We start from the raw sequence: 26,484 nt of genomic DNA on the forward strand, positions 1-26,484 counted from the left end.
TAACAAATTCAGATAAATTGAAATCATGTAACTTTTCTGATAATGCAATAAAAGTTAAAAAAAGAAAATATATAATTTCTAAACTATGCAAAATATAAGGATGCAAAATTAATTGTATAAGGAGCCTCACAGATCTAAGGGAACAGAGGCAGCTGTGCTATGATCTAGCTTGACAGAAAGATACTAAAGAAGGAAATAAAGAGATTTTGGGAGTGGTAATGGCAGGTCAAGATCCTACCCTGCTAAGTGTATTGTTTGTGTTTACAAAGGCTGGTAGATTCCTGAGTTCAAAGTCAGCCTGGGACAGAGCTAATTTAGGTCCAGGAGTGGTCAGAATGGTAATTTCAGGGCAGGGTCCTGCCCAGCTATCTTATTGTCTGTGCTTGTGCTTGCTGTCTTTCCTAAGAATCAAGGGGCTGGTGCCATGGGATGCTGATGCATGGGATAATCAAAATGGAACCTAGGGTAAAGTCTGAATTGATACGTAAAATAAAAGACTGGGCTTTTGGTTTACAAGAGATGAGCTATCCAGAGAGATTTCAGAATAGCAAGAGAAAGCTGTCTGGAGAAGAGAGCTCTCTGGAGACCTCCAGAGAGAGCAGAACAGAGAGTACAATCTGAAAGCTGTCTCGAGCAGAACATGGGCTGTCAGCTTAAACCCATGATTTGACTTCTAGTCATGCGTTTTGCCACTGTCAAACACCCCTTTTCTCAGAACCCCTCTCTAAGCTGAAGCTTGTCCTTGGCATGTGGATACCCTAATGAATCTCCTAGATGACATGGGACACCCCAGCTGGTACTCCACTGTGGAATATGAGAGGAGCTGAGGGTCCAGACACAGGCTTCAGCATCCTCTGGCATCCTGCAGCTATTTCTTCTGTGTCAGCTTTGTGTGATGACTAGTCTAAAAGGAGGGAGGATGAAGGAAGACCCATCTGGAGCAGGGGCAGGATGTTTCCTAAACAATCCATGTGTCTAAAATACAAATCTCTTTGCACGGGCCAAATCACTGATGCTGTTGAAAAGCTGGGCCATTTCTACAACAAAACCACATTCTGAACAGGAAACTTGGTTTTCAGGATTGTAGCTGGATCTATTTTAAGAGAAGGAATAAAGCTAGTAGAGTACAAAGAAAGGGCCAAAAATATTTTATCCAGACACTCTTTTCAATGTGGTACTGAGGAAGCCATGGAAGCCCACTCTCAAAGTGCAGACCATTCCAAATTTTGCTTAGTCTTCAAGCCTTGGGCTTCCTGCCGTTTCACTGTAAGACGCTACCTGCCTGCAGTGTTGTTCCCATTGGCCACTCAGAGAAGGTAAGCAGAACAGACAGAAATAAGGTTTCTCGCAAAACATGAGAAATAGCTGCCCAAAATCAACTGAGTCATCTCCGGGGAACCTGGTGGTCAAGTCACCAGGCAAGGTGAAGGAAGCTCTCTACCTCACGGAACTTTCTAGAAGTTGTAAGTCAGGCTCTAGAGAAGAAAGCCCTGCTTTTTATGAAAAGATCATTGTCCCTTTCGTTTCAGTGTTAAACTTACTAAGGATAGGGCCAAGACCGGTTCATAAGTATCTTCTAAACCTAACTTGGGTCTTGGCCCACAATGACAGTAGATGTCCAATGACGTAATATCATGAAAACTAAGCTTCACAAGTTGGATGCCCATTTACATGGCCTATGAACCCAAATTTTCTCAAAAAGTTTGGTTTATGTTGTGAGCTCAAGGACAATGTTCCATGAACATTTGAGTTAAGTTTTACCAAGGGCAGTTATTTTGGAAAAAGAATGTCTGGTAACCGGGAGGACAAAGATGGCATCTGATCCCACTGAACTGGAGTTACGAACAGTTGTGAGGTGTTTTGCAGGTTATGCAGGTGCCGGGAATTGATCCCGGGTCCTCTGGAAGAGTAGCCGTCACTCTTAACTGCTGAACCATCTTAAATCCTTAGCAATATGTAAACAAAGGGTCCTACATTTTCATTTTGCACTTGGGCCTGTAAATTATGTACCCCTGATATGGCTGAGCTTCTGGGTTAGGACGATGAAAGAATTCCATTCTGAGAGGAAGAAGACGAACTATAGGAAAGGGGGTGCCTGGGCCCATGTTCCAGCTGAGCACAGGTCATGCCACTCCTTTACAAAACACTTCACTGAAAACATACATGCAAAGGCCCTAATCCTCCTGCAGGGTAGGGCGCCTTGTACCTGCCAAGTCAGGAAGCTCCCCACAAAGTGAGCTATGAGCAACTGCACTTCAGAAGCATCTGGAAAATTCCTCAGGCACTGAGAACCATTTTTCTCCATTGACTAATAAATCTAAAGCTACCCCACCAAGAGTTGCTGCCAACTCCCCGCCCCCCCACACACACACATCTTCTTTCTTTACATCATTCCAAGGAAAATTGCCCCAAGCAACAATATAGTTAAACCTAGCAGATCATTTTGAAGAAAGATGTGAGCAACCAAAAAGAAGCTTGGCACTAGAAAGCCACCCTCATCACAATGTCCCCAGGCTTCTGCCGCCACTACAATTGAAAGCTTATCTGGGCACGAAGTATGTGCTCCACCAGGCACCCACCTCACCACCAAGTGCTGGTGAGAACACTGGGTCCTCCTTATATCCCCTCTTGGCTCTCGCTACACCCTCTGACAACTGCTAGAGCAGAAACAGAAGGCTGAGCATTCAGGCAGGCATGAAGCTGGGCACTGGTCAGCCATGCAACCAACTCTCCCTTTGTTCTGGTGCCAACATGTGCACAACAGCCCATGTAGGCAGGACCCTAGAGACCCCATCTGGGTGCCCCACTCCTCACAGGGGCTGACTGGCAGGCAAGGCTTCTTGGCTTCAAAACAAATAAGCAGCAGTTTGGTCTTTGCTGCTGTCCCCTCCTTGTGCCTCCTAAGCTTAACTGCCATTTCCAACCCTCTCAGTTTGGCGGCTGCAGCAAGAATTCACTAAGGGATCAAAGGTGGAGTAATGAAGTGATGAATGATGTAAAAATCAGGGCCCCCCCCCCGTTCCTTGTGGTTCTGGCCAGGAAGGAGGCCAGGGATGGAGGAGACTCCGTGATCAATAACACAACAGTCTATTACCAGCAGACAGATGCAGAGGCATGCCTCATATGAAGGGGAGCAAGTAGCCTGTTTCCAGGCTGAGGTTCTGCAGAGAAGTTTCCTGGCCTTCAACCATGCCTCACTGGGAATAAGGGTCAGGCCTTCAGTTACAAATGGGGTTAACAGACCTCTGTTGGCGGAAGGGTGGCTCAAGTTTCATGGGAAATGGCTTGATAGGACACACACCTGTCCTTGCCTGTTGTCTGTGTGCTTGAGAAATGTGTTGCAGGAATGTTTTTTCAGCTTTAATCTCTTACCTTCCCTCGCTTCTTCCTTCTGTATCCTCTCTCTGCGGATTCTTCCAGCTACTTCATCACATTGCTCAGTAGACCCATTCATTCCTCAGGTCTCCCTAGGTCAAAAGCCCTGGTCTTTGAGGTCACATCTGAGGTTACTCACGTGCATATTGTCACATTACTTTCTGAGAAAGCCCCATTGCTTTTTGCGCTCTATACAGAGTCCTGCTTCTGAAAAACCTAGATTCGAAAGGAATGCTACCTGCATATTCTAATGTGTTAATTCTGTAAGATACCTAGATGCACTGTCTATCGACATTTCTCCAAATGCTCACTGCGTGATGCATTCTACATTTCATCTTTCCACTTAAAGTGAAGGTCAGGTCCATATTCTCTTGGCCACGGGAAAATCAGAAAACATATGAGAGATATTTACAAGCACTTCCTACCTGGTGAAGCACGTATGTGAAAACATGTAAGGGCACATTTGATCTTGAGGCCATTTGAACTTTTCAATCACTTTCTAGTCCTTCTCATTCTGTCCTTAATAAGAAGCTCTTAATAATAAGTAGAACAAACCAGGTGGTGGTGGCACATGCCTTTAATCCCAGCACTCAGGAGGCAGAGGCAGAGGCAGGCAGATCTCTGTGAGTTCAAGGCTTAGCCTTGTCTATAGAGCAAGCTCCAGAATAGCCAGGGCTACACAGAGAAACTCTGTCTTACAAAACCCAAATAATAATAATAATAATAATAATAATAATAATAATAATAATAATAAAATTAGAATTGTGAATTAAATTACAGTACTTGGAGGAATATGCCTATATACCCTCAATACAAACTGTCAAATCCTAACTAATCCTATCCTTACCTCTTCCCCAAAACTTACTCTGTAACATGTCCAGTTACACAGTGTCTAGGGTCTCAGCTCCAAGTTCCTAGCATAACTCAAACCCTCATTTTTCAAAGGGTTTTTTCACTCAGCCTTCTCCCTGTGGTAAGTCAAAGAAAGCTCTTTCAGTTTAGGCAGGGAAGATGGCACCTTTGCTGGATGCCATAGGAGTCACTGATAACCCCCATCTCCATGGAGGTGTTTATCACACACAGTCTTGTCCCAGGCGCCCCCTGTGTTCTCAGAGATCAGGGGACAAGCCTGCACTTATCTGCTGAAGTTTGGCTGGGATCCACCAGTTTGTGGGCACTGCATGGGGCTCACTTGGCAAAGCTGCTGGGCTGTGGAGCAGCCCCAGAGCCCGTGGGCAAATTTCTGGGTTTACTGTTGTCAATTCTATTCCCCAATTCTCATGGCCTCCGAGCCTCAACTTGCCCCTGTGGTGGCTTGTTGTGTCTATAGTGAGGTTGCAGAGCTTGGGAAGAGCCTGTGCTGATGGCGCCACCATTCAGTGATGCAATGACCCTGTGGTCTTTTTCTGTACCTCAGTCACTTGGGAGGATGGTCCATAGACAAGGAAGTAGATAATGGGTGCTTTTTCTGGCTGAACCCCTGATTTAAAGCCTCATAGAAGGACTTAGGTGTGGCAGAAAAAAAGTCAGAAGGGCCCTGGCATTGCTTCCATAAGTGGCCTTGGGCAGTACTGGGCTTTCCTGAGCCCTAAACTGTTCTACCAATGGACAAAGTGTCGCACACCTCACTCAATCCTTTGACTGCCTAGGATACATCCAATAGCTTAGCTTTGCCCATGAATTATCCTTGAAGAAAGGTACCTTGCAAATGGAAAACCACAAAAGCCACCTGCTAAGTACAGGGGACCAAGTAAAGCTGCTCGTGAGCTCAGAGAGCCTGGCACCTGGAGAGTGACGAGGGATATGGCTTGGGCAGGCCTCTCTGCATCTGAGGAAATGACTAAGCGCTTGCCAGTTGGTAGTCAGGGCACACAGACCACCAAAGCCAAACACCACTGTAACTCACCAGGCTGGCCCAAACCAGTGTTTTCTAAGGCAGACATTTAGTACAGTTCCATCCCTTCAAGTCTCATGGATGCCTCCACTCAGCCATTCTGGTACTCAGAATTACATCAGGGCCCACCGAAAATGTAAAGGAAATAAGATAGATCCTGAATAGCAGGGGCTTCTGATCTAACAGATGAGATAGGTAAGGTCAACATAAGATAGATCACAGTCCTGCACCAGAGTGGTGTCCCCAGCACGGTCCTCAGCTCCTCCACCAACAGTTTAAGGCAGGCTGCCACAAGCTGCATACAATCTGAGGAGGAAACTGTAGATGCCAGCTTTGTGCCTTGCTTGGCAGGCCTGGACAGTGGATAAATATGTTTGCTCTCTTTGGGATTTTTTTTTCCCTGCCAATCCAATTGTACAAATAATTTTGGCTCCAAACAAAACTCTTTCTTGACAACCATGGAAACACGACATGAAATTTCTCAAACACACTTTCTGATGAAAATATGCTATGCTGTCTTTTACTTAAATAAAAACCAGTTTCTATGTGTGTGTGTGGGGGGGGGGTTGCATCTGCAAAACAGATTAGTTGTCAAATCTTTTTTTTTTCCCCTCAGTTGAGGTGTGGTTTCCCACATTTGAAAGGTGGAAAGGCTAAGAATAGAGGAGAGATGAAAGAAGCTGGAGGGCAGGAAGTAAGGGCAGAAAAAGAAAAATCACAGTTAAGACAAGAGAGAGAAAATTGTGGTTGACAAAAGAGAAGGCACAAAGAGGCAGGCGTGCAAGGGGAAGGAAAGAAAAAAAAAGAATCTGTTTTGCAATGTTATTAAATGATTTGCAATAAACTGGCTTAAGGCTTGAGGAATTTTTCTTGGCTTGAACCAATTAAAAAAATATTTTTAAAAGACATAAGAGAACATGAAATGCGATTAGTCCTCAAAGACAAGTCAAAGATGGAGCCACGTCTCCACCGAGTCTGGCAGCCAGATGCACGGAGAGATGTCTGCAGTCGTCCTCATTTCTCTGGCTACATTCGTTGCCTCTGTGAAGCAGCGCTGGCACATAAAGCTGCAGTTTCTTTTGGACCCAATGAGAGTTTGGAAAAAAATACATTGAAGAAAGAGAGAGGAGAAAAAGATTTACTTGCCAACAACCCACATCACACATACTTCTCTGATCATCCAAATATAAATATAAATACAAACTCAGCAATGGGAAAATTCATGTAAATCCTGGTGGTCTGGACTCATCAGAGGCAAAGTTGGATCCCGGCATGGTCTTTGACAGGGCGGGTGGCCAGCACAGGGAGAGAGAGGAGAGTGAAAACAGGAGCCAAGCAGCTCCAAAGGGAACAGACATCTTCAGCACGGCCCTTGTAAACAGAATTCCAGGTTGGAGAGACAGGACCACTATCCTGGAAACAGAAGGGCTCATGTGGTCCTCCCTTCTTCCCACATATCTGTACACACTCACATGTATGCGACACAGTGACAGCTCTCAGGAGTTACCTTCCACCAGCTTGTAGGATCTGGTTGTTGAAGTCAAGTGCCAGGCCTGCATGCAAGTGAGGCTGCCCACTGAGCCATCTTGCCAGCCCTCTGTTTTGTTTAATATTTTTAATACTTTTGACTTCCATCAGTTTTTTTTTCTAAAAGCTCTTCTGTATTATCAACCTGGTTTTTTATTTTTTACAAATTCCTTCTTCATTCTTTCTATTTATGACACACACACACACACACACACACACACACACACCCCGCATGGTGAAATTAGAATTAGCCAAAATTAGCACAAATGTGTAGGAGAGTTATCCATTCCACTCAAGGGGAAGCACAGAAAATACAGGAAGTTTCAACTATAAACACGGACAAAACAGGAAGTCTTAGGAATCAACGCCATAGGGACAAAACTAAAAAAGAATGGTTTACCCACTTCACCCCTAAAAACACTTTAAAGGGAAAAGAGCTCCGCGAGTAGGTCTTAGCTCGTGTTGTGTTAAAAGTGTACTAGTTTTTGTTGTTGCACTCCTAAAAAGCCTGTTCACTTGGTTACCTGAGAGTGTGTTGTCATGGTTTGAATATAATTAGCCCAGGGAGTGGCAGTATTTGGAGGTGTGGCCTCTGTGTAAGTATGGCACTGTTGGCATACATTTTAAGACCCTCATCCTAGCTGGCTGGAAGTCAGTCTTCCACTAGTTCCTTCAGGCTCTCAGTTCTTCCAGCACCATGCACTAAACGCAGTCAATTTCAAACTAAGCCTGTCCTCCCTTTCCAAGTCTTGGCTGCCATGGACAGGTCCCAGGCCCTGGTTTCAGCTGCAGATTGCCATCCCCTCCTGGGGCAGCTCAGAAACCCACCTGTGTTTTTTTTCACCCCCAACTCTTCTTTCCTCCGACACCCCTTCATCCCAAAGCAAAGGGCTTATACAAGAGTCCACGAGTTAGCCAAGCGGCTCCACAATTTTTTTTTTTCTTTTCAATTTGAAGCAACTGGTTACTTCTTGTTTTCTCTGGGAGTCATACCCAGACTGCCAGACTGGTGAGTGTTGGGGGTTGGGGATGCTACTACAGGGAGAAAAAAAATCCCTAACCTTAGAACTCCCTTCTGAACCACAGCACATACATTCCTCAAAGGTAAAAAGACAAGACAGTGTGTCGAAGACAGCGTGGAGAATGGCCTAGAATAACAGAAGCTGGATGGCTAACGTTGTTGGTGGCAGGATGATGGAGGGAAGCTGGAGAGCTAGCTTAGTGTTTAAAGGCAGTACCTGCTCTTCCAGAGGGCCCAGGTTTGATTCCAAGCATCCATACAACCATCTGTAATTCTAGTTCCAGGGGATCCTGTGCCCCATTCTGGTCTCCTTGGGCACCAGGCATGCACATGGTATGCAGATGTACATGCAGGCCAAACACCCATACATATAAAAATAAAAAAAAAATTAAAAAGTTGGTAGTATTCACTATTGAAGAATCTTCGTCCTTCCAGACATGGTCCCTAGGTCTGTCCACCATGTGGATGCCTGAATTCAATTGTTAAAGGCTTGAGCATAGCATGTAAAGATTTAAAACATTAAAGATAAATGCCGGAGCAACACACATTCTTTAAGATTTAATTCCTGAGTATTTTCCAGTAATTCCACCTCCCAAATTGAAATAAATAATTGCCAGTCATCCCATCTCCATTAAAACCTGCACATATCTGTCGGACAACTTAGAGGGCCAAAAGGAAGGTCATTTTCTCCACCAGACAGAGAAGTCCTCAATAACTGCGACCAGATCTTTCTGGGATGTACTGGAAATTCTAAACACTTCCCAGTTAAGACGCCAGCCTTCAAAATATCCAAACAGATAAGTCAGCACTGGGGAAGTCATGGTTCGAAGCTTCCCGACATGGGCTCACTGATTTTCATTTTGCCTTACTGAATGATGTCTCTAAGGATAGAATACATTTGTCCAGCAGTGTCTGGGGAAGAAGCTAACCTAAAGGGGGCTAGATAATGAATGGAGGCAGTAGAATAGGTTTTAGGAAGAGCATCATAGTGATGTCTGGAGATAAAGATCGTGGGATTGTTGGTTAGCCTACATACTTCTTTTTCTTTTAGCCTATCTGTCTCTGTTCTAAAAGAAGGGTGTTGGGGGGAGGTCAGGGTTAGAGAAGCTAGTAAATATAGTATAAGTGTTAAATGAGTTTAAAGTAAAAAACCAAGATACAATATGCAAATAAAATATCAACAAGTTAAACTTCATAACACAAAGGCCTTAATGAAATTGTTGAACGTGTCCAAAGCAATTCCTGACAACATACAGGTACCAAGCCAAGAAGGCTGCATGAAGCATGTGCCTTCCTTCATCCTCTGGGAGGGTGTGATGGATATTCTTGGTTGTCAACTTGACTACATCTGGCATTAACTAAAATGCAAATGGCTGGGTACAACAGTGAGGGATTTTCTTTCTTTCTTTTTTTTGTCTTAATTAAATCATTTGAAGTAGGAAGACCCAGTCCGGATTTTTGAAGTGGGAAGATCCACCTTTAATCTGGACCACACCTTCTGCTGCAGTCTACATAAAGGACACAGAAGAAGGATGCTTGCTGTGTCTTTGTCTGCTTGCTTTCGTTCTTCCTCATAGGCATAAGGGCCAACTTCTTGAGAATTTGGACGTATACATGAAGACCAGCTAAGATATCCAGCCTCATGGACTGAACAACTACTAGATTCTTGGACCTTCCTTTCAGAGCCATTGTGACTACCCATAGTGCAGTGCTGAGAATCTTACAGGGGAAATTAGGGACCAGTAAGAAATCTGGAGTCCCCCAGCTATCTGCTGTTGATTCTAGAGCAGAGGGAAAGTTATTGGTTTAAGCCATGTAGTAAAATGTTTATGGGAAAGAAGGAAGGAAGGAAGGAAGGAAGGAGGGAAGGAAGGAAGAAAGGAAGGAGGGAAGGAAGAAAGGAAGGAAGGAGGTCAGAGTCAAAGGTATTTTAAATATTAAGTGTCAGGCTGACCAGGAAACCTGACATAAGGCTTTAATGGTGGAAGAACATTACCAAAAAACAAGGTTAGTTTAAACCACTGGTTCTCAACCCTCCTAATGCGTCGACCCTTTAATACAGTTCATCATATTGTGGTGACCCCCAATTGTAAAAAAAGATTTTTTTGTTGCTACTTCATAACTATAATTTTGCTACTGTTATGAATCACAATAAAATATCTGTGTTTTCTGATGGCTTTAAGGTGACCCCTGTGAAAGGGTTACTTAACCCACAACGGGTTATGACCCACAAGCTGAAAATTGTTGAGTTAATAAAAGGTAGAAAATTCTCCACAGGGCACAGGAAAAGTGGTTCCTACCCACACACGGAAGGGCAGGTGCGGAAGACATGGGTGAAACTCTTCAAGAATTCTGGACTTCTAGCTCAATTTTTACCAAAATCTCAAAGCTGATGCTACCTGGTCAGGATGAGGCCTACCTTTCAGCATCATCACAGGAGAACCAGAGGCCTGGGCCACCAGAGTTCTCTAGGGGCCTCCCTATCCTTGACTCCTCGAGCCAGATCCTCGATTGTCCCCTACAAGGCTCTCAATGGTCTCTAGAAGGAAACCAAGATGAGGCACGTTGCCAGATAGACCACACAGCTTCGCTTTGTGTGAAGATGAAGATACTAAGGAAGGCCTCCAAAGAAACCTTAAACATACTCACCTGCCCTGCCTGCCTCTAAAGGCAGAGGGCGCCACTGGTGGGCAATCTCATCTGTAGAGACCAGTCCCCTTGTACACCAGCCAATCAACAAACACACAGATCCATTCTGCTCAGGAATATGTTCTAAGAAACTTAATCTAACTGCTGACTCTGGGCCAGACCTTCCAGTGGCATTAACCCAAAGATAGCACCCAGTTCTCTGTCCCCCACCAGCCTTCCTGGCAGCCCAAGGCCCCCCTCCTTCAATCCTGGGAGGCTGCAGCTCCACCCCTCCTCCACCCCCTCCTCAGCAGGACACCCACCCCACCTGCTCACCCCATTTCCCCAAGTTCTCTTTTCTAGTCAGACTCAAACATTTCACTTCGGATTCTCTCGTCTGAATGACAAGTTCTTGGCTTTCAAATGAGACTAGCTCCACTTCAGCACACACCCTTCTCTGCCAACCACATGTCCCTTCAAGCACCAGAGAAAGCAGGAGCCAGGAATTTAAAATAAAATAAAATAAAATAAAATAAAATAAAATAAAATAAAATAAAATAAAGACGGTAAATTCAATCTCCTCACACATGGATCTATTTTGACGTAGAGAGGTCCAAACTAAGCCACGTCTTCTCCAACTCCTCTCTCTCCAAACACTAAAAGGTTCAGGCTGGCTCCTCATTCGACTGGATAGGCAATTAAAGAACGTCTTCAGAGACTGCAGACACACGATGATCATTTGCAAATAGAATCTCTCTTCTAGAGATTCCTTTAAGGCACAAATGTTGAAGGGTAACATCGTATGTGGAATAAGGAACAACTCGGAAAGAATGACTTGCCCAGCGAGAGGAGAATAAGTAAGCCAGCTAAGGACACAGTGGGGTGCGTGAGAGTGATGGTTACATGATATTATATGTTAAACGCATATGCAGAAGCTCATTGATCGTTCACTTAGGATCCAGGCATTTTGTGCTTTACTGTTTGCATTTTATACTCATTGAAGAAGAGAGGTGAACTATCTATCATATGGCCAAAGGAAAATGTATGTCATACAGGACCAAACATGAAAGATATGAATAAAGACTGTATTATTCACTCATATTAGAACAACTGTTAATACAGTTTTTAAACCCATTTTCCTCCCAGTCACTTAGTTCCCAACAGCAATGACTCTGAGACATTATTATTACTACTACTACTATTATTATTATTATTACTATTATTATTATTATTTTTGGTTTTTTGAGATAGGGGAGACTAATTATTATTAACTACCTAGGCCATAAACCTTGGACCATTCCCTGACTGGCTTATAAGTTATTTAACCCATTTAAATTATTCTATGTCTACAATTTGGTTAGTTACTTCTCCTTCAGTCCTGGCCTGCTTCTTCCTTTGCATCTCCTCTATGTCTCCCTGAGTTCATCTACCTGCTGATTTCTGTCTGTCTCCTCAGTCTGTCATCTCCGGTCTCTCCCTGTGGCTATTTCCCAGAATCCTCTCTTCTTCTGCCACTGTTCCATCTCTTATTTCTTGCCTCAGCTCATTGGGTTTTTTATTGACAGATGGTGCTTAGAAGAGATTCTCTCTGGCTGGAGAGATGGCTCAGCAGTTAAGAGTACTGACTCTTCTTCCAGAGGTCCTGAATTCAATTCCCAGCAACCACATGGTGGCTCGCAACCACCTGTAATGGAATCTGATGCCCTCTTCTGGTGTGTCTGAAGACAGCAACAGTGTCCTTATATACATTAAATAAATAAATAAAATATTTAAAAAAGAGAGAGAGAGATTCTCTCTACATTCAACAACATAAACATATGGGTATAGATAAGAACTGGAAGAGTATATGCCAAAATGACAATCAAGGTTGTGTGAAGATGGAAGATTTAGGGGTCATATTGCTTTTTACATATTTGAAACTTCCTATAGTGCAATTATAATTTTTCAATTGGTAACAGGAAGTAGGGAATGTCTTATACCAAGAATCGTGGTTCTGATCTCAGCAACTCTTGATATGATGCAATGACTCCTACCTATCTCTATGGTCTTCGTCTAAGCCTTCTGCCTTCCAACATCCCCTCCTCCCCTTACAGGCACAGCCAGAAGAGAGTGCCTAGCTAGACTTTGCCCAGCACTTAGCCTGCTCCTAAAGATCTGATGCTCCGAATCAATGTCACTCTTTCTGCTAAGAAGGAGAGTAGCTCTATGTGGGGTGGGAGAAATATGTCTCAAGGTCAAGCTCAGGGAGACACTCCGCCTGTGCCGTGTAGGGAGGGCTAGAACTTGATATTTCCTAAGGAACCAGGAGCACCACCAATGTAGTCCAGCTGCTCTCTCCCACACTGTCGTTCTTTTAGGTATCTGAAACTGGAAGCAGGGTAAGGCCTTGCGCCCTTGTTCTTCTGCTCCCTAAGTTCCTTGACACTCTTTTTCTGGGGCTCACCAGTGATGTACCCCAGTGATATCAGCTGACTTCAACAGACCCAGATTACAGAAGTTTTCTCCCTTGGCTCTATGGTATGGGGAAGCTCATTTCCTAGAACCACATTACCCATAAGCCTAATGGTGATTGAGACACGGAAGCCCAAAGCAAGCTTATCAAGGATAAGTGGACACTATTAAGTTGTGAGAAAATAAGCCCTAGGAATCTCAAAGCTTATATCCAAACATGTAAAGTCTTGACAAGTTTCCCTGCATCCTATACTTCATGTGAAAAAAGCCAAGATGAAAGCAATTCTTTGTTTCCTAGCTATAAGCTAAGCAGACAAGAATGAGTACCAAGGCTGCTCTGCTGGGTTCAGGAAAGTATACGATCAGTAATTGTTTCAAAGGACTCATGAACGAAGGACTGGGAATCAGATAATAAAGACACTATGCATAGGACATTGTACATCAAGTGTCGATCACATATAAAGGTAGTGTGTCATACTGTCCTATACCTATACCTATACTAACATAACAATTGAGTAGGGTACTGTACTGGCTGGTTTTGTGTGTCAACTTGACACAGGCTGGAGTTATCACAGAGAAGGGAGCTTCAGTTGGGGAAGTGCCTCCACGAGACCCAGCTGTGGGGCATTTTCTCAATTAGTGATCAAGGGGGTAGGGCCCCTTGTAGGTGGTGCCATCCCTGGGCTGGAAGTCTTGGGTTCTATAAGAGAGCAGACTGAGAAAGCCAGGGGAAGCAAGCCAGTAAGGAACATCTCTCCATGGCCTCTGCGTCAGCTCCTGCTTCCTGACCTGCTTGAGTTCCAGTCCTGACTTCCTCTGGTGATCAACAGCAATGTGGAAGTATAAGCTGAATAAACCCTTTCCTCCCCAACTTGCTTCTTGGTCATGATGTTTGTGCAGAAATAGAAACCCTGACTAAGACAGGTACGTAGAGTGCCAGTTAGCATTACCTATCCTGGATGAAGCTTCTTATCCAGCTGTGACTATCAAGACACTTGACCCTCATTATTTTTTAATTGGATCCTTTTAATACATACTTAAATTGTTTATACAAATTATGTCCCACTGAAGACCATGTGGCAAGAAGTACAAGGAAACGGAGTGAACCAGACTTATCTTTGTGTATGTGGAGTGGGTGGAAGGGAGGCTATAGGTCATTTAGCTCTGGGCTTCCATATAGTGGCCTGAAGACATAATAATCCCAGAAAACAGAGATAAGAAAACATGAATTCAACATCACAAGCAGAAAGCCTACAGACAATGACGTCAACCAACTATCTCACACCGAGAGCAGCAATAATAGAAAAGAGAGACCCTAAAAAGAAGAAAAGAGAGAGAAAAGGCAGAGTGTGGGTTTCAAGTGAGCATCCTCTCCCCCTTTTTCTCTTATCCAGTTGTTAAAACTTGGCATTTGTTCAGAAATTTATATTCACAGTCTGGTGAGGTGCCTCAGTGGTAAATTCATCTAATACTGAGCATGATGGCCTGTGTTCAATCACCCCCTAGGGGATTGAACAAGGTGGAAGAAGAAAACTGACTCCCACAAGTTATCCTTTGGCCTTCCTGTATGTAGTTGCCTCTGTCTCTGTCTCTGTCTCTGTCTCTGTCTCTCTCTCTCTCTCTTTCTCTCTCTCTCTCTCTCACACACACACACACAAATTATAATGAAAAATTAAATAACTTATATTCCAGGTATTAGGAATATGCTGAGGCTAAGTTTGGCCCTGCTTATACCACCCAGACTGAAACCACTCTGATGATGAGGGAAGAGGTAAGGAGTGTCCAGGAAGCAGGTGTCATAAACCTTACTAAACAACTGACCAAGTGGAGAGGCAGTGCAATTCTGCCCCACCCCCCCAGAACAGTTCACTCCCTGTAGATGTTCCACAGATCACCCTACTCTGAGGAGAACTTCTCCAGGACACCATAACCCCCAAGAGTGTTGAGCAGCCACCATGTTACCCTGAAAAATGTCAGCAGTTGGGGCCCCTTTAATGCTATGACTAACAGCATAGGGTGGAGAAAAGAGAGAGAATGGGAGAAGGTGAGACCATACCACACAGAGTAGCCAAGAAGTACACTCACTGGCTAGTGTCACTGTAGCTGGCACACTGGCCACAGCTCCCGCAGGCATCCGAGCCACACACTGGTACCGTCCCACAGTGTGATTGTTGAGGGCAGCAATGACAAGGGTCCCACGGGTGACGAGGACACCCAGAGCATCATCTGAGCCATTTAGCTCCTTCCCGTTGAAGCGCCAAGTCACGTTCACCCAAGGTGGCTCCACCACACAGCCCAGGATCACAGTTCCTCCGAGCTTCTGGACAGTGGTCATGGGCTGGACAGTGACCTGAGGAACCTCGTCTGGAAAAAGAACAGCGATGCAACGATGAGTTGAGGCTCCCCCCAAACTGCCATCACTGCCACCACCACCACCACCGCCGCCTCTTGAGAAGCTCTAGATGGCATCCAGGTGGCCATCTAGAATTCAGCACCTAGGCAAGCCGCTCCCCCCACCCCATTACCTGACTACCTATGCCTATTCCTCACCCCACCTGTTTCCAAAAAGCCTCCTTGTTATGTAAGTGATAATGCAGTATAAAAGCAAGAACTCGGGCTCTGGAACTGGACAGACCTGTTAGATGAATCCAGTGCCGCTGCTCTTAACTGTCACTCTGGCCTTTCTGTAAACTGGGGCTAGTAATGCCTGACTCAAAGCATTCTTGTAATGCCCACAGAGTATGCAAATGGCTTTGCTCATACAATAAACGCACACTACAGGCAGCTGTTTTTAAAACTACTCCTCTTCTACTAGTAAATATTTGACATTACTAAAATACAAAACTATAGTCAATATGGTATTGTCCTGATGACTTTTCATCTAGGGTACTTGAGTGTCGTACATCCTGAAGGTCAGTAGAGTACTCTTAAGTACTCTAAGCTGTTTCATGCTTTCACCTGACATTAGGACAAAGTGCTCTTCTGTGGGGTGATGGGGGCAGGCTGAGAACGGAAGGAAAACACTCACTCAAATCAGCCAGGCAGCCTGCTGTGGCCAAGAGAATCAGTGTAAGCATAGGCCACTCTCCCTGGCACGTCGTCATCTTCCCACGAAGTATGGTGTGTCACAGAGGATTCCCAGCCAAAGTCCCATAAGCCACGTGTGACATGTGCAGAGATAAGGCCGTCTCCTGCAATCCTGTTGTGAGAGAAATCGGGAGAATGGCCATGGTGAGAATATCTGGTGCTTGACTCATCCCTCAACCTTACTCCACCACACTGCAGGAAGCATTCAAAGTGCCCATGCTGCTGGAGGACCAATGGGGTGCTTCAGGACACATCCTCATCTGAAAGATGTGTCTTATCAGGATTCCTCCTACATCAGGAGGCAATTTCATTATAGAAACAATTCTAGAGCCTTGTCTAGGGACTGAAGCGAGGTCAGGGGAGCCCAAGGTGTGGAGGGGCTGAGAACTATGGAAAGGACACACAGGGGCCGTGAGTATCTATGTTGGTGAGTGCAGACATGGGGAACAGACAAAACACTCTTTCTCATTCACGGTCAGAAGTTGTGTATCCATGGCTATGTGGCATTCCATGCTGTAGTGTAGAACATTGTTTGGACTTAACACTGTTAGATGTAAACTGAGTTCCTCTTTGGGGGACATTCCTCACTAATGAATCTTAGCATCACAATGATTCCTGAAAGCTTTACTTCTCCCATACTCCCCCAAACCTCACCTACGTCCTTAGGAGTTTTTATTCCCAAAATAAACCTACCTTCCTAAGCTTATCAACAGTATCTATTGGCCCAAGCACAGACACAGACGGGTGTCGTGTCAGCCAGGACTGTGCAGCACTTTATGTCAGTACTGCCTCTCCCTGCCTCGAGGGCTGGAATTCTGAGGCTTCCACCTCCAGGATTCACAGGGCTACATCTTTTTCCAGGACAACAGTCCTCTTACAATCTGACCACACTGCCTTTCCAACTGTCTAACACACTCTCAACCATCCTTTAATGCCCGCCTAAAATCCTCCCTTCTCCTCTTCCACAGTTAATCCTATAGCTATGGTTCTTTAAAAGATTCTTCAAAGCCACAAAGTCCTAATATACTCTTCTGATACTGCCCAAGGCATCACTCTATGCTTCTAGCTGATGTATCTGTAGCATTTCCAAATCAGGAAAATGGATCAATGCCTTTATCAAACAAAGACATCAAAATGAAGTCCAAGAACAAACAGGCAATGCTCCAATGACCAGACAGTGGTTGAACAACGTGCCGTCATATGCGTGTGGCAATATTTGTGAATATGTGAAGTACAGTTGGAGCATTAATTACTTGTTATTTGTGTAGTCACTTCGGGGTACATGCACACATGTGAGCAGAGGCTAGAAGTTAACATCAAATGTCCTCCATCTCTCTCTGTCTTATTTTCTTTCAGACAAGGTCTCTTATAGAACCTAGATCTCAGCCAGACAGTGGTGGCACACACCTTTAATCCCAGCATTTAAGGCAGAGGTAGGTGGATCTCTGAGTTTGATCTACAGAGTTAGTTTCAGGACAGCCAGGGCTACACAGAGAAATCTTATCAAAAATAATGAATAAATAAATAATTTAAAAAAGATCCCTAGAGTCCACTAACAGGGTAAAGCTGCTGACAGCAAGCCCTGAGGATCTTCCTGTCTCTGTTTCCCCAGCACTGGGTGGTAGAAGGCACATACTGCTGTGCCAAATTCCTGTGTGGCTTCTGGGGATCCGAACTCAGGTCTTCATGCTTGTGTTGCAGCAAGTATTTCACTGACTGAACAATGCTCCCCTCCCAGGACCATTCCCTGGTGGCTTACAAGAAAGGGTTTAACACATAAGCATTAGAATATTCTGCTTGCTAGAAGAGGAATACTAGAATAATATTAATAATTTTAGAATAATAGAAGTAATATTAGACAGTAATATTAAACAGTAAAATTAGAAGACTGCTGTTTGGAGAAGAAAACATTACTCACTTAACACATGAGTATGGGCCTCTCAAGAGAGAAGAGTGTTCAAACATATTACCAACAGTCGTTTATACAATTTTTGTGGCTTCAGATGTTACACTGTTCAAAGATTTCCTCCTTCCTCCTTCCTCCTTCCTTCCTTCCTTCCCTCCTCCTCCTCTGTGTTTTGTTTTGTTTTAAGAAAAGATTTCTCTATTAAGTAGCCAGATGTCCTGGGACTTGTTAGGTAGGCCAGGTTAGACTAAAACTCAAAGAGATTCACATGCCTCTGCCTCTCAAGTGCTGCAATTAACATGGGTTACTATACCCAGCCAAAGAGTTTCTAAGAAACTTCTTTTTAGTCCTTTAGTGATGAGATCATAGGGTAGTGTCTGAGACTGATAAACCTATGGGTCACAAAGATGGAAGGAACCTTAATGACAGTAGGTCACAAGAGAGTTAAGATGTCTATATATTTTTTCCTTGAGTGTATTGCAGGATGTGCATGTACATGCATACATGTGCATATGTGAGTGAATCTCTGTCTCTCTCTGTCTCTTTGTTTCTGTTTCTGTCTCTCTTTGTGTGTGTGTGTGTGTGTGTGTGTGTGTGTGTTTGTATGTGTGTGTGTGTTTACCAAGGCAAGATCTATGGCTGAATTCAGAGCTCATCACTTTGGTAAATCTACGGAACCTAGTTAGCCAGTTTGCCCTGGGGATCCCATCTCTATGTCCTGAGCACTGGGATTATAGGCAGGCTATGACACCCCTATGGGCCTTTATTATGTAGCCGATGGGGTCTGAACTCCATTTTATCCACAGAGCCACCTCCCCAGCCAAGGAAATGGTCTGACTGAAAACAGGTTCATAATCTTATTCTTGAGATTCTCAAAATGTTAATTAAGGTTTATAGCTGTGACAGCACTAAGGTTAAACTCGAAAAGTCATATAAGCTTGGGCCTTAAGCATGATTCCTCTTTTACATTCTTATTCAAAACATCTTTGTTTAAAAGGTTGGCTTGAGAATTTTGACACACTGTGGAAACGTCTGCTCCAGTTATAATAATTTAAGAAACCCAAGGGCTGTTACTCATGAGGTGAAACGCTGGATGAGTGCTGCTGGGGGTGAGAGAGCACCTGCTCCTGCTCCAGAGACAGCTACACCTCACACAAGATCGATGCTCTCATTGGCTCACCAACCCGGTGAGGTAGGGGGCCGTGATCTCTACAGCTGAAGAACCTGAGAACCAGAAACTTAACAGTGCATGGTTGTGGACCCGTATGCCTGGGATGAAAGCCGCGTGGGCTGCCTCCAGAGCCCTGCACTCTCTGCTATCTGCCTACCTTTCCTATCAGGATGCTGTACCCATAGATTTTTATCTTATTTTTTAAAAACAGATTTGAAATGAGACCATGGCCAGACAGTGATTCCTAGAGGAAACACTTTACCAAAAAGTATAACTTTCTGTATCATTTCAACTTTCCAGATCATTGGTTTTTTTAAATATTTTATTTATTTATGTATATGAGAACACCATTGCTGTTTTCAGACACACCAAAGGATGGCATCGGACCCCATTACAGATGGTTGTGAGCTGCCATATGGTTGCCAGGAATTGAACTCAGGACTTCTGGTCAGTGTTCTTAACCACTGAGCCCTATTTTTAAGGTTCTTAATCAACTTTCCCCCAATGAGATGATGTATTAAAATAGTGCCCCACGTGAGTTCCTCGTTACAGGGTTTCTTTTTTAAGGGAACTAACTCGTTCATGACATGCCCCAGTTTCTCCATCCCCTTAAGGAGACTGGCACCAACTTTCTTCCCAGCCCAGGAAAGACAGATGAGGAGAGGGCTAGAATGAGAGGGAATAAGAACCTGAAGCAGTAAGAAGCAAAGTGGAGCTTTCAGACAAGGCAGGCCAAGGGCTGCTTCTTGTGCACACAGAGGTGCTTGGGTTGTAAAATGGATAGAGGTTTTACTGAGGAAACTCAGCCCAAGCCCCCTACTGCTTTGATAGCACAGGCCAAACAATTCCTGTTACTACTGAACCTTGGTAATTCATACAGCTCAAAATGAAAACAGCTCTCACTACTGTTGCCAGCCGCCATCCTGATTTTTCCTTTTTGAAAGGCAACAATAAAAAGGGAGCTGATGTGTTAGGAGAGTGGAAGCAGGAAGGAGCTGACCCCAAGGAGAGATTCTGGGGTCTCATTTTGTAAAAATAGAACTGCAACTAGAAAAACAACAACAACAACAACAGTTGTGTGGCCCTGAAGGTTTTTTCTGACTGGCTAGGGAAACTGAGTTCCGAGTTAATCATTTGAGACAGGGTCTCACACTGGAGCTCAAGATGGCCTGTGGCTCACTATGTAGCTCAGGCTGGTCTTGAAGTCAAAGCAGTTGCTCTGCCTCGACTGCTTAACACTTTACAGAGTTTTATAGGTATGATCCATTGACCACATCTGGCTTAGATTCGTTTTATTTTATTTTTAATTTGTAGGAATTGAACCCAGGGTCTGGGCACATGACAGGCACGTTCTCTACCATGAAACTACATAGTCCCGAATTTTTGACTGTTTGCTTTGAGATGTGCTGGTGACTGAAACAAGAATCTTATATATTTTATATTGTGGGCACTTCAGATACTTCCTAGACCCAGGTGCCTACTGCGCTTGATCATATAACAATTCTAAAGGTGTGAAATGTAGAGAAATTTATTTAAAAACATACAAACACATATGTGCCTATATGCATCCATTTATCTATCTATCATCTATTATCTATCATCTATCAGATATTTATCACCTATCTACCACAGATCTATCATCTATCTACCTATTATATACATATGAATGTTCGTATATGATATGCACATATAAATACATATGTATACACATACACACACACACACACACACACACACACACACATATATAAGCCCTCAGGGTCTCAGTTAACTCCAGGAGGCTGCCAAGGAGTGGGGTCTATTTGGCAATATTAATGATAATCTACTGTCTGCTTTGATTCTAAGGTAGAGATGTCTCCTAAGAACCTTTTTAAAAGTATGCTGGGGTCCAACAAAATCTGAATGTATTCAAATCTGAGGAAAGAGATGGGGTATTAAGTATGTGGATTTGGATGTCATTCTCCCATATGGACTTCTGATTTCACACAAACACACACACAAACACAGACACACACAGACACACACACACACACACACACACACACCATAGAATCTAGTATGGAATTATTTATGATTCTTAGGTGTTAAAAGGTCTGTAGCCTTACAATTTCGTAAGATGTATATGTGTATTTATAATCTATATATAGCTATGTATATTTATGCACAGAGCTTCAGATGGAGAACCCAACTGCAATGTGAAATAAGCCAGGCATTTTCCAAGTTGGAAGAAGACACCAACCAGTAAATCGTGTTATTTTCCTTGGATCCATCTTATTTTCTTATGCATTTTCTCAGAAAAAAGAAGAAATTATCAAAATATCTAAAGTAGACAGACAGGAAATTGATTGCTTGCCGTGAATTCTAGTCCACGAGGACTAGTGACTCGTCATTTTTAAGGGTAATTTGCACATAAACTTTGAGAAACTTCACTCTTGATGTACATATTCCCCTCTGAAATACTTGGCCTCCTGGTAGCCCATTTCTGAGGCAGTCTAAAATCAACTGCAAAATACACCTTTCTGGGCTTGAGACCACGAATAAGGAGTTGTGGCCTTTGGATATTTATTTATTTTAATGTTTTGAGAAAATTATAAACAACCGAGAGCCTATCATAGGAGGCAGCCTGTTCCACTCCTCGCCCCAAGCCTGGTTGAGCCCATGGAAGAGAGTGAACCTCCATATGGGTCACCTCTCAATCTGCCTCCTGGACTCAGAAGTGCATCCTCTGCAGGGCCTGCACCAGTGACAGGGAAGGGTAATCAAGCAGACCTTAGGAGACTCCTCAGGAACAGGTGACTGGCAAGAATGAGATCTGACAGAGCCTTTTGTTCCACTGGCTGAGAAAGGCTAGACAATTAAGCCTATCTGCCCCGCTGCATGTTTTGACAGGCTTCCAGCTTCGTGGAGTAAGATCCCCTTTCCCAGTGCTCTGTGAAGGCAGAGCTAAGTCTCTTGTCCCCTGACTGGAGACAAGAAGTAGGTGGCTGCAAGTGTTGGTAGCCCCAGGTCTTAAAAGAGCAGGACTTTTATACAAAGGATCATACTGAAGGAGGCATTAGGAAATCACAAGCATTTATTTCTCAGAAGGATGAAGATAAGAGTTTAGAGAGATTTAGGAGAAGGGATTTCTAAAAGGGCTACTAAAACACCACATACACACCCTTGAAAATATATGGTAAAAAAAAAAATGTTTATTTTTACTTAAAACATTGTGCTTTGCCCACAGACCTAATTAAAAGGAAACGTTTTAAAATTGGAAGGACCTCAAGAAAAATGCAATATGGTTTAGAATAACATCTAGTGTGTTTCCAGGCAACTGGCTCTCCCAATTAATTAAGCCAGGAGACTAGGGTGACAAGTTGGGTCTCTGAATCTGGCACCAGCTCCTCTTGAGGCTTTCAGAACAGTTTCTGAACGTAGTTCCTTAAGCATAAAGATAATGTGGCATCTGTTGCAGTGGTGTGTCTGTGTATGTGTGTGTGTGTGTGTGTGTGTGTGTGTGTGTGTGTGTGTGGCCTGTATATTTGGAACAGGGTCTCTAGGGTCTCTCAGTAAGCAACCTCTTTAAATCCACTAGGCTGACGGCTCAGTGAGTTTCAGGGTTCCACACCTATTTCCACAGTGCTAGCGTTACAGGAGTGTACCTCCTCCCCAGCCCATCTTTTGCACATGGTCTCTGAAGATCTGGACTTGGGTCATTGTGCTTGTGTGACAGGCACATTACGGATGGAGCCATCTCTCTAGCCCCATTGTAACCTTCTATAAGGTAGTGTTCATCATTCTTATCATAAACATATGAGTCTATAAAAATCTAAAGCTCACCTCTGAAACCCTCTATGATACAAACGGTGGGATGTCGGGAATGCTCTAGAGTGTACTAAACAACAGGTAACAACTGGCTACCCATCAAGCTGTGCCATCTGGCTAATTAACAACGAATCTAGATTTTAGGCTTGCTTTAAGTTACCATCCAGGGCTGGTGACTACTCCACTGGCCTGCAGTGCTCCTAGATTAATACCTGAAACATCTACCTAGACCTCTCTGGTCCTCCTTTCCATCCTTCTTTCTCTCTCTCCCACTCTCCCCTCATTTCCAATCCCCTTTAGTGTGTTAATGGAGTACATCTGTGCATGTGATTGTGTATGCATGTATGTTCATATGTGTATGTAGAGGCCAGAGAACAACGTTAGATGTTGTTCTTCAAGTGCCACCCACTCTTATTTTGAGGCAGAGTCTCTTACCCCCTTATAAGCTAGCCTGGTTGACCAGCAGCCCTGAGATGCAACTGTCTCCTACTCTCAGTGCTGACCCTATGGGTGTGCAGCACCACTCTCAACTTTTTTATAATATGGGTTCTGGTGTTCAAACCCAGGTCCTCCTGTCTCTTGCAAGCAGTTTACTAAGCGATCACTCTAGTTCCTCCTCCTCCTCCTCTTCTTTATGTGTGTGCACACGTGCATGCATGTATATGTGTGCCTATTGGGGGGCGGGGAGAAAGTCTTGCTGTGTAGACCAGGCTAGCCTCAAACTTGAGATCCTCCTACATCAGCTTCCCTAGTGCTAGAGTTACAGGTATGTGCTACCATGTCCAGCTCCATTCTGTTGTCAAGTAGGGGACAATAATAATGGTCTGATGTTCTCAAATAATGCACCAGGCTGCTTCTAAATAGATTTCTCCTTTAGTCTTTATCAGATTTTACGTGTGGGTTTATTAAAAGCTCTACATGTACTATGGCTTATACTGGAGGAAAAATATTGCTGTAATCTACCACATATAGAAGATATAAAGACACTGTTAACATATAGCCAAATGCGGACTAGAAATTTACTAGGTACCAGCAAATATACTTGAGCTCTTCTCTGTTTCCCAGACTCCGCTGCAGCTAGTTGAAGGTCATGTGACTAGCGATGGCCAGTAGAACATGAAGATGCCATATGCTACCTCTAGGCTAACCTAGGCATGAACTAGAGATCCAGGCCTGTCTCTCCAGGTGTGGTGACTGTAAGTCACATGTTTCCGAGCACAGAGCTACAAGATGGAAGCAAGCAGCTCAACCTGTGATATAAGACGAAATAAACCTTCCTTGCTACAAACCACTCAAGGTCTGGAAATAGTCTCATGGGCCAACCTTAACCTTTATCCTAAAAGCTTGCCTTGTAATGGAAGTCAGTCACGATGGGAGGTGATAAAGGAGAGCGTTTTCGGGAAGAGCTTTCTGGATGTGGTGGTGCTTGCTCGGATTGAGCCTGTGAGGGGGTGGCCACGGAAGGGAGAGGAGAACATCTTATATCAAAAGATGAAACTGAGCAGGTGGGAAAGCGGCGGAGTTCCATGTGCAGGCCGCTGCACCAAGCAATCAGGCACCTGCCTGATTTTTCTGGACTAAGTGTGGTCTCCCACCATTTCCCAGTGTATTCCCTTGTGGTACTGTAACAATCCCTAACACATGCCTCTCTCATCAGTTAAGTACATATAGGAAAGAACTGAAAACAAGTTAAGTAGGTAAAGGTCTAATCTTATTTGAATGACTCCTTAATCCTGATCAATTTATAACCATTAGCTAATACCTTAAGACACAGGCCGGTAAGGGGGTAAGGAGCACCGTTGTAATCTCTTTCAAACAGTCTGCATGGACACTAATTATTTTGTTGACTTCTCATCAGATGCGATTCCATTACCAAAGCTTTCCCCTCCTCCAGCGGCCCTAGAAGGGTCAGCCCCGCCATTCTCTCTGTTTGCATGCACGCAGATTATCAGCTCTCTCTTTAACACAGCTTCTTTGCAGCCATCTCTTTAAGCCACTTGCTCTTTTGTGAGAGTTAATTTAATTAAAACTAAATAATATAATCTGAAAATCCACTTAAGGGAGAACAAGAAAGCTGAGGGGAGAATGAATGATGAATGAGTGGTTTAGGCCACCCCCCCCCACACACACACACACACAAACACACACACACACCATCTCTACCCAAGAGATATCTTGGATACTGTGGGGACTCTGTTCAGCCAGCCAGAGGCATCACCCTCAGTTCCTGGATCAAATATTAGCGGCCCCCTCGTGCCCTCCTCCTGTTTTAGATAGGAGTGCATGCTGAGGGTATTGCTGCTTTCCTTCAGGGCCACAGTGGAATTGTTCAGATTCACCTTGGAGAGCTCATATCCCACTTTGGAGACTAAGCATAAAAGGTGACAGATGGGATGCTGGGACAGAGCCATGCTGTGAAGACCAGGGAAAGAGTCTGAATCAAACACAAAGATAGAGGGAATTTGTAACCTGTGACATCTGGGCTCCACATTCTGAATCCATTACAATAAGCCTTAACAGAGGGGATTTCCCCCTCAGGCAGCAGGTGGAAAACCCTTACCTTCAAGGCAGGTGGGACCGCCCTGGGGAGAATCCGAGGAGAGAGAGAGAGAGAGAGAGAGAGAGAGAGAGAGAGAGAGAGAGAGAGAGAGAGAGAGAGAGAGAGAGAGAGAGAGAGAGAGAGAGAGAGAGAGAGGAGAGAAGAGGGAGGAGAGAGGAGAGAAGAGGGAGGAGAGGGAGAAGGAGAGAGAGAGAGAGAGAGAGAGAGAGAGGGAGAGGGAGAGGGAGAGGGAGAGGGAGGGGGGAGAGAGAGAAACACTAAGAGCTCACAGAGGGTCTCTTCTCTCATCTCCCCCTCTCTTCTCTCTGTCTCTGTCTCTGTCTCTGTCTCTGTCTCTCTCTCTCTGTGTGTGTGTGTGTGTAGACAGACAGTCTCTGCTTTCTCTCTAGACTTGAGGAGTGAAGGAAAATTACCTTTTTTCCTTCCATACTCCCATCTCCGTTCCCTCACCCTTATTGCACATAAATTCCATTTGACAACCCTGCTAATTGGATAAGAACTCCTGTCCTCCTAGGAGGCTGTTCGCTTTTCTTTTCTCTTACTTTTTCTTTCTCTCTTTTTGTTTTTGGAGGGCTCAAAACAGGGTGATTGTGCCGTTCTTTAACAGGAATTCCATCTGCTTTATTTCTCTCTCTCCATTCAGCGCTCCTTCTGAATATTTATGAAGCCTTCCCTCCAGCCCCACTCTGTACAGCCCCACCTCTGCTCTCCTACCTCTCTCCCCACACTGCTCCAGCCTCCTCCCCTTCTCTCAGAGCCGGGACAAAAACCTTCCAACTCCCCCACCCTCCTTGCTTTAGATAAACACAGGCAGTGTCAAGTGTGAGGAGAAGCGGGGGAAGGGAGGGGGTTCAACTGCCAGTCAAGCCCCTGGCCTTCCATGCGGCCTGGGGGCCTACCCTAATCTGCTGCATGCTTGCCATATGGGGGCTGTGTTGCCCCGGGAGACACTAACAGGCAGAACGGAGCTTAATAGAGTCCATATTCATTGTGATGCAGTGAGGTAGCTCAAGGCGCCGATGCCCCTTCGCTGCTTTAATTCTTCTGCTTCTCTCTT

General features: G+C 44.4%; 1 protein-coding gene across 5 annotated transcripts in view; it reads right to left on the reverse strand.

Moving 5' to 3' along the window:
- Positions 1-26,484, reverse strand: part of Boc (BOC cell adhesion associated, oncogene regulated) — a 77,060-nt gene that overhangs the window by 23,144 nt on the left and 27,432 nt on the right. For 4 of the 5 annotated variants that reach the window (XM_031363972.1, XM_031363971.1, XM_031363970.1 and 1 more), the window contains exons 2-3: positions 15,925-16,095; positions 14,982-15,260 (exon numbers count right to left, since the gene is read on the reverse strand). In XM_031363972.1, coding sequence (XP_031219832.1) covers positions 14,982-15,260; positions 15,925-16,000 — 355 coding nt within the window. In that variant the 5' untranslated portion in view covers positions 16,001-16,095. Of the gene's footprint in view, positions 1-14,981; positions 15,261-15,924; positions 16,096-26,382; positions 26,402-26,484 lie in introns of those variants that run through there. The other variant, XM_031363969.1, reaches the window with a different exon arrangement.

Source organism: Mastomys coucha, unplaced genomic scaffold (assembly GCF_008632895.1).
Source record: "Mastomys coucha isolate ucsf_1 unplaced genomic scaffold, UCSF_Mcou_1 pScaffold12, whole genome shotgun sequence".
In the NCBI taxonomy this organism is placed as follows: Eukaryota; Metazoa; Chordata; class Mammalia; order Rodentia; family Muridae; genus Mastomys; species Mastomys coucha.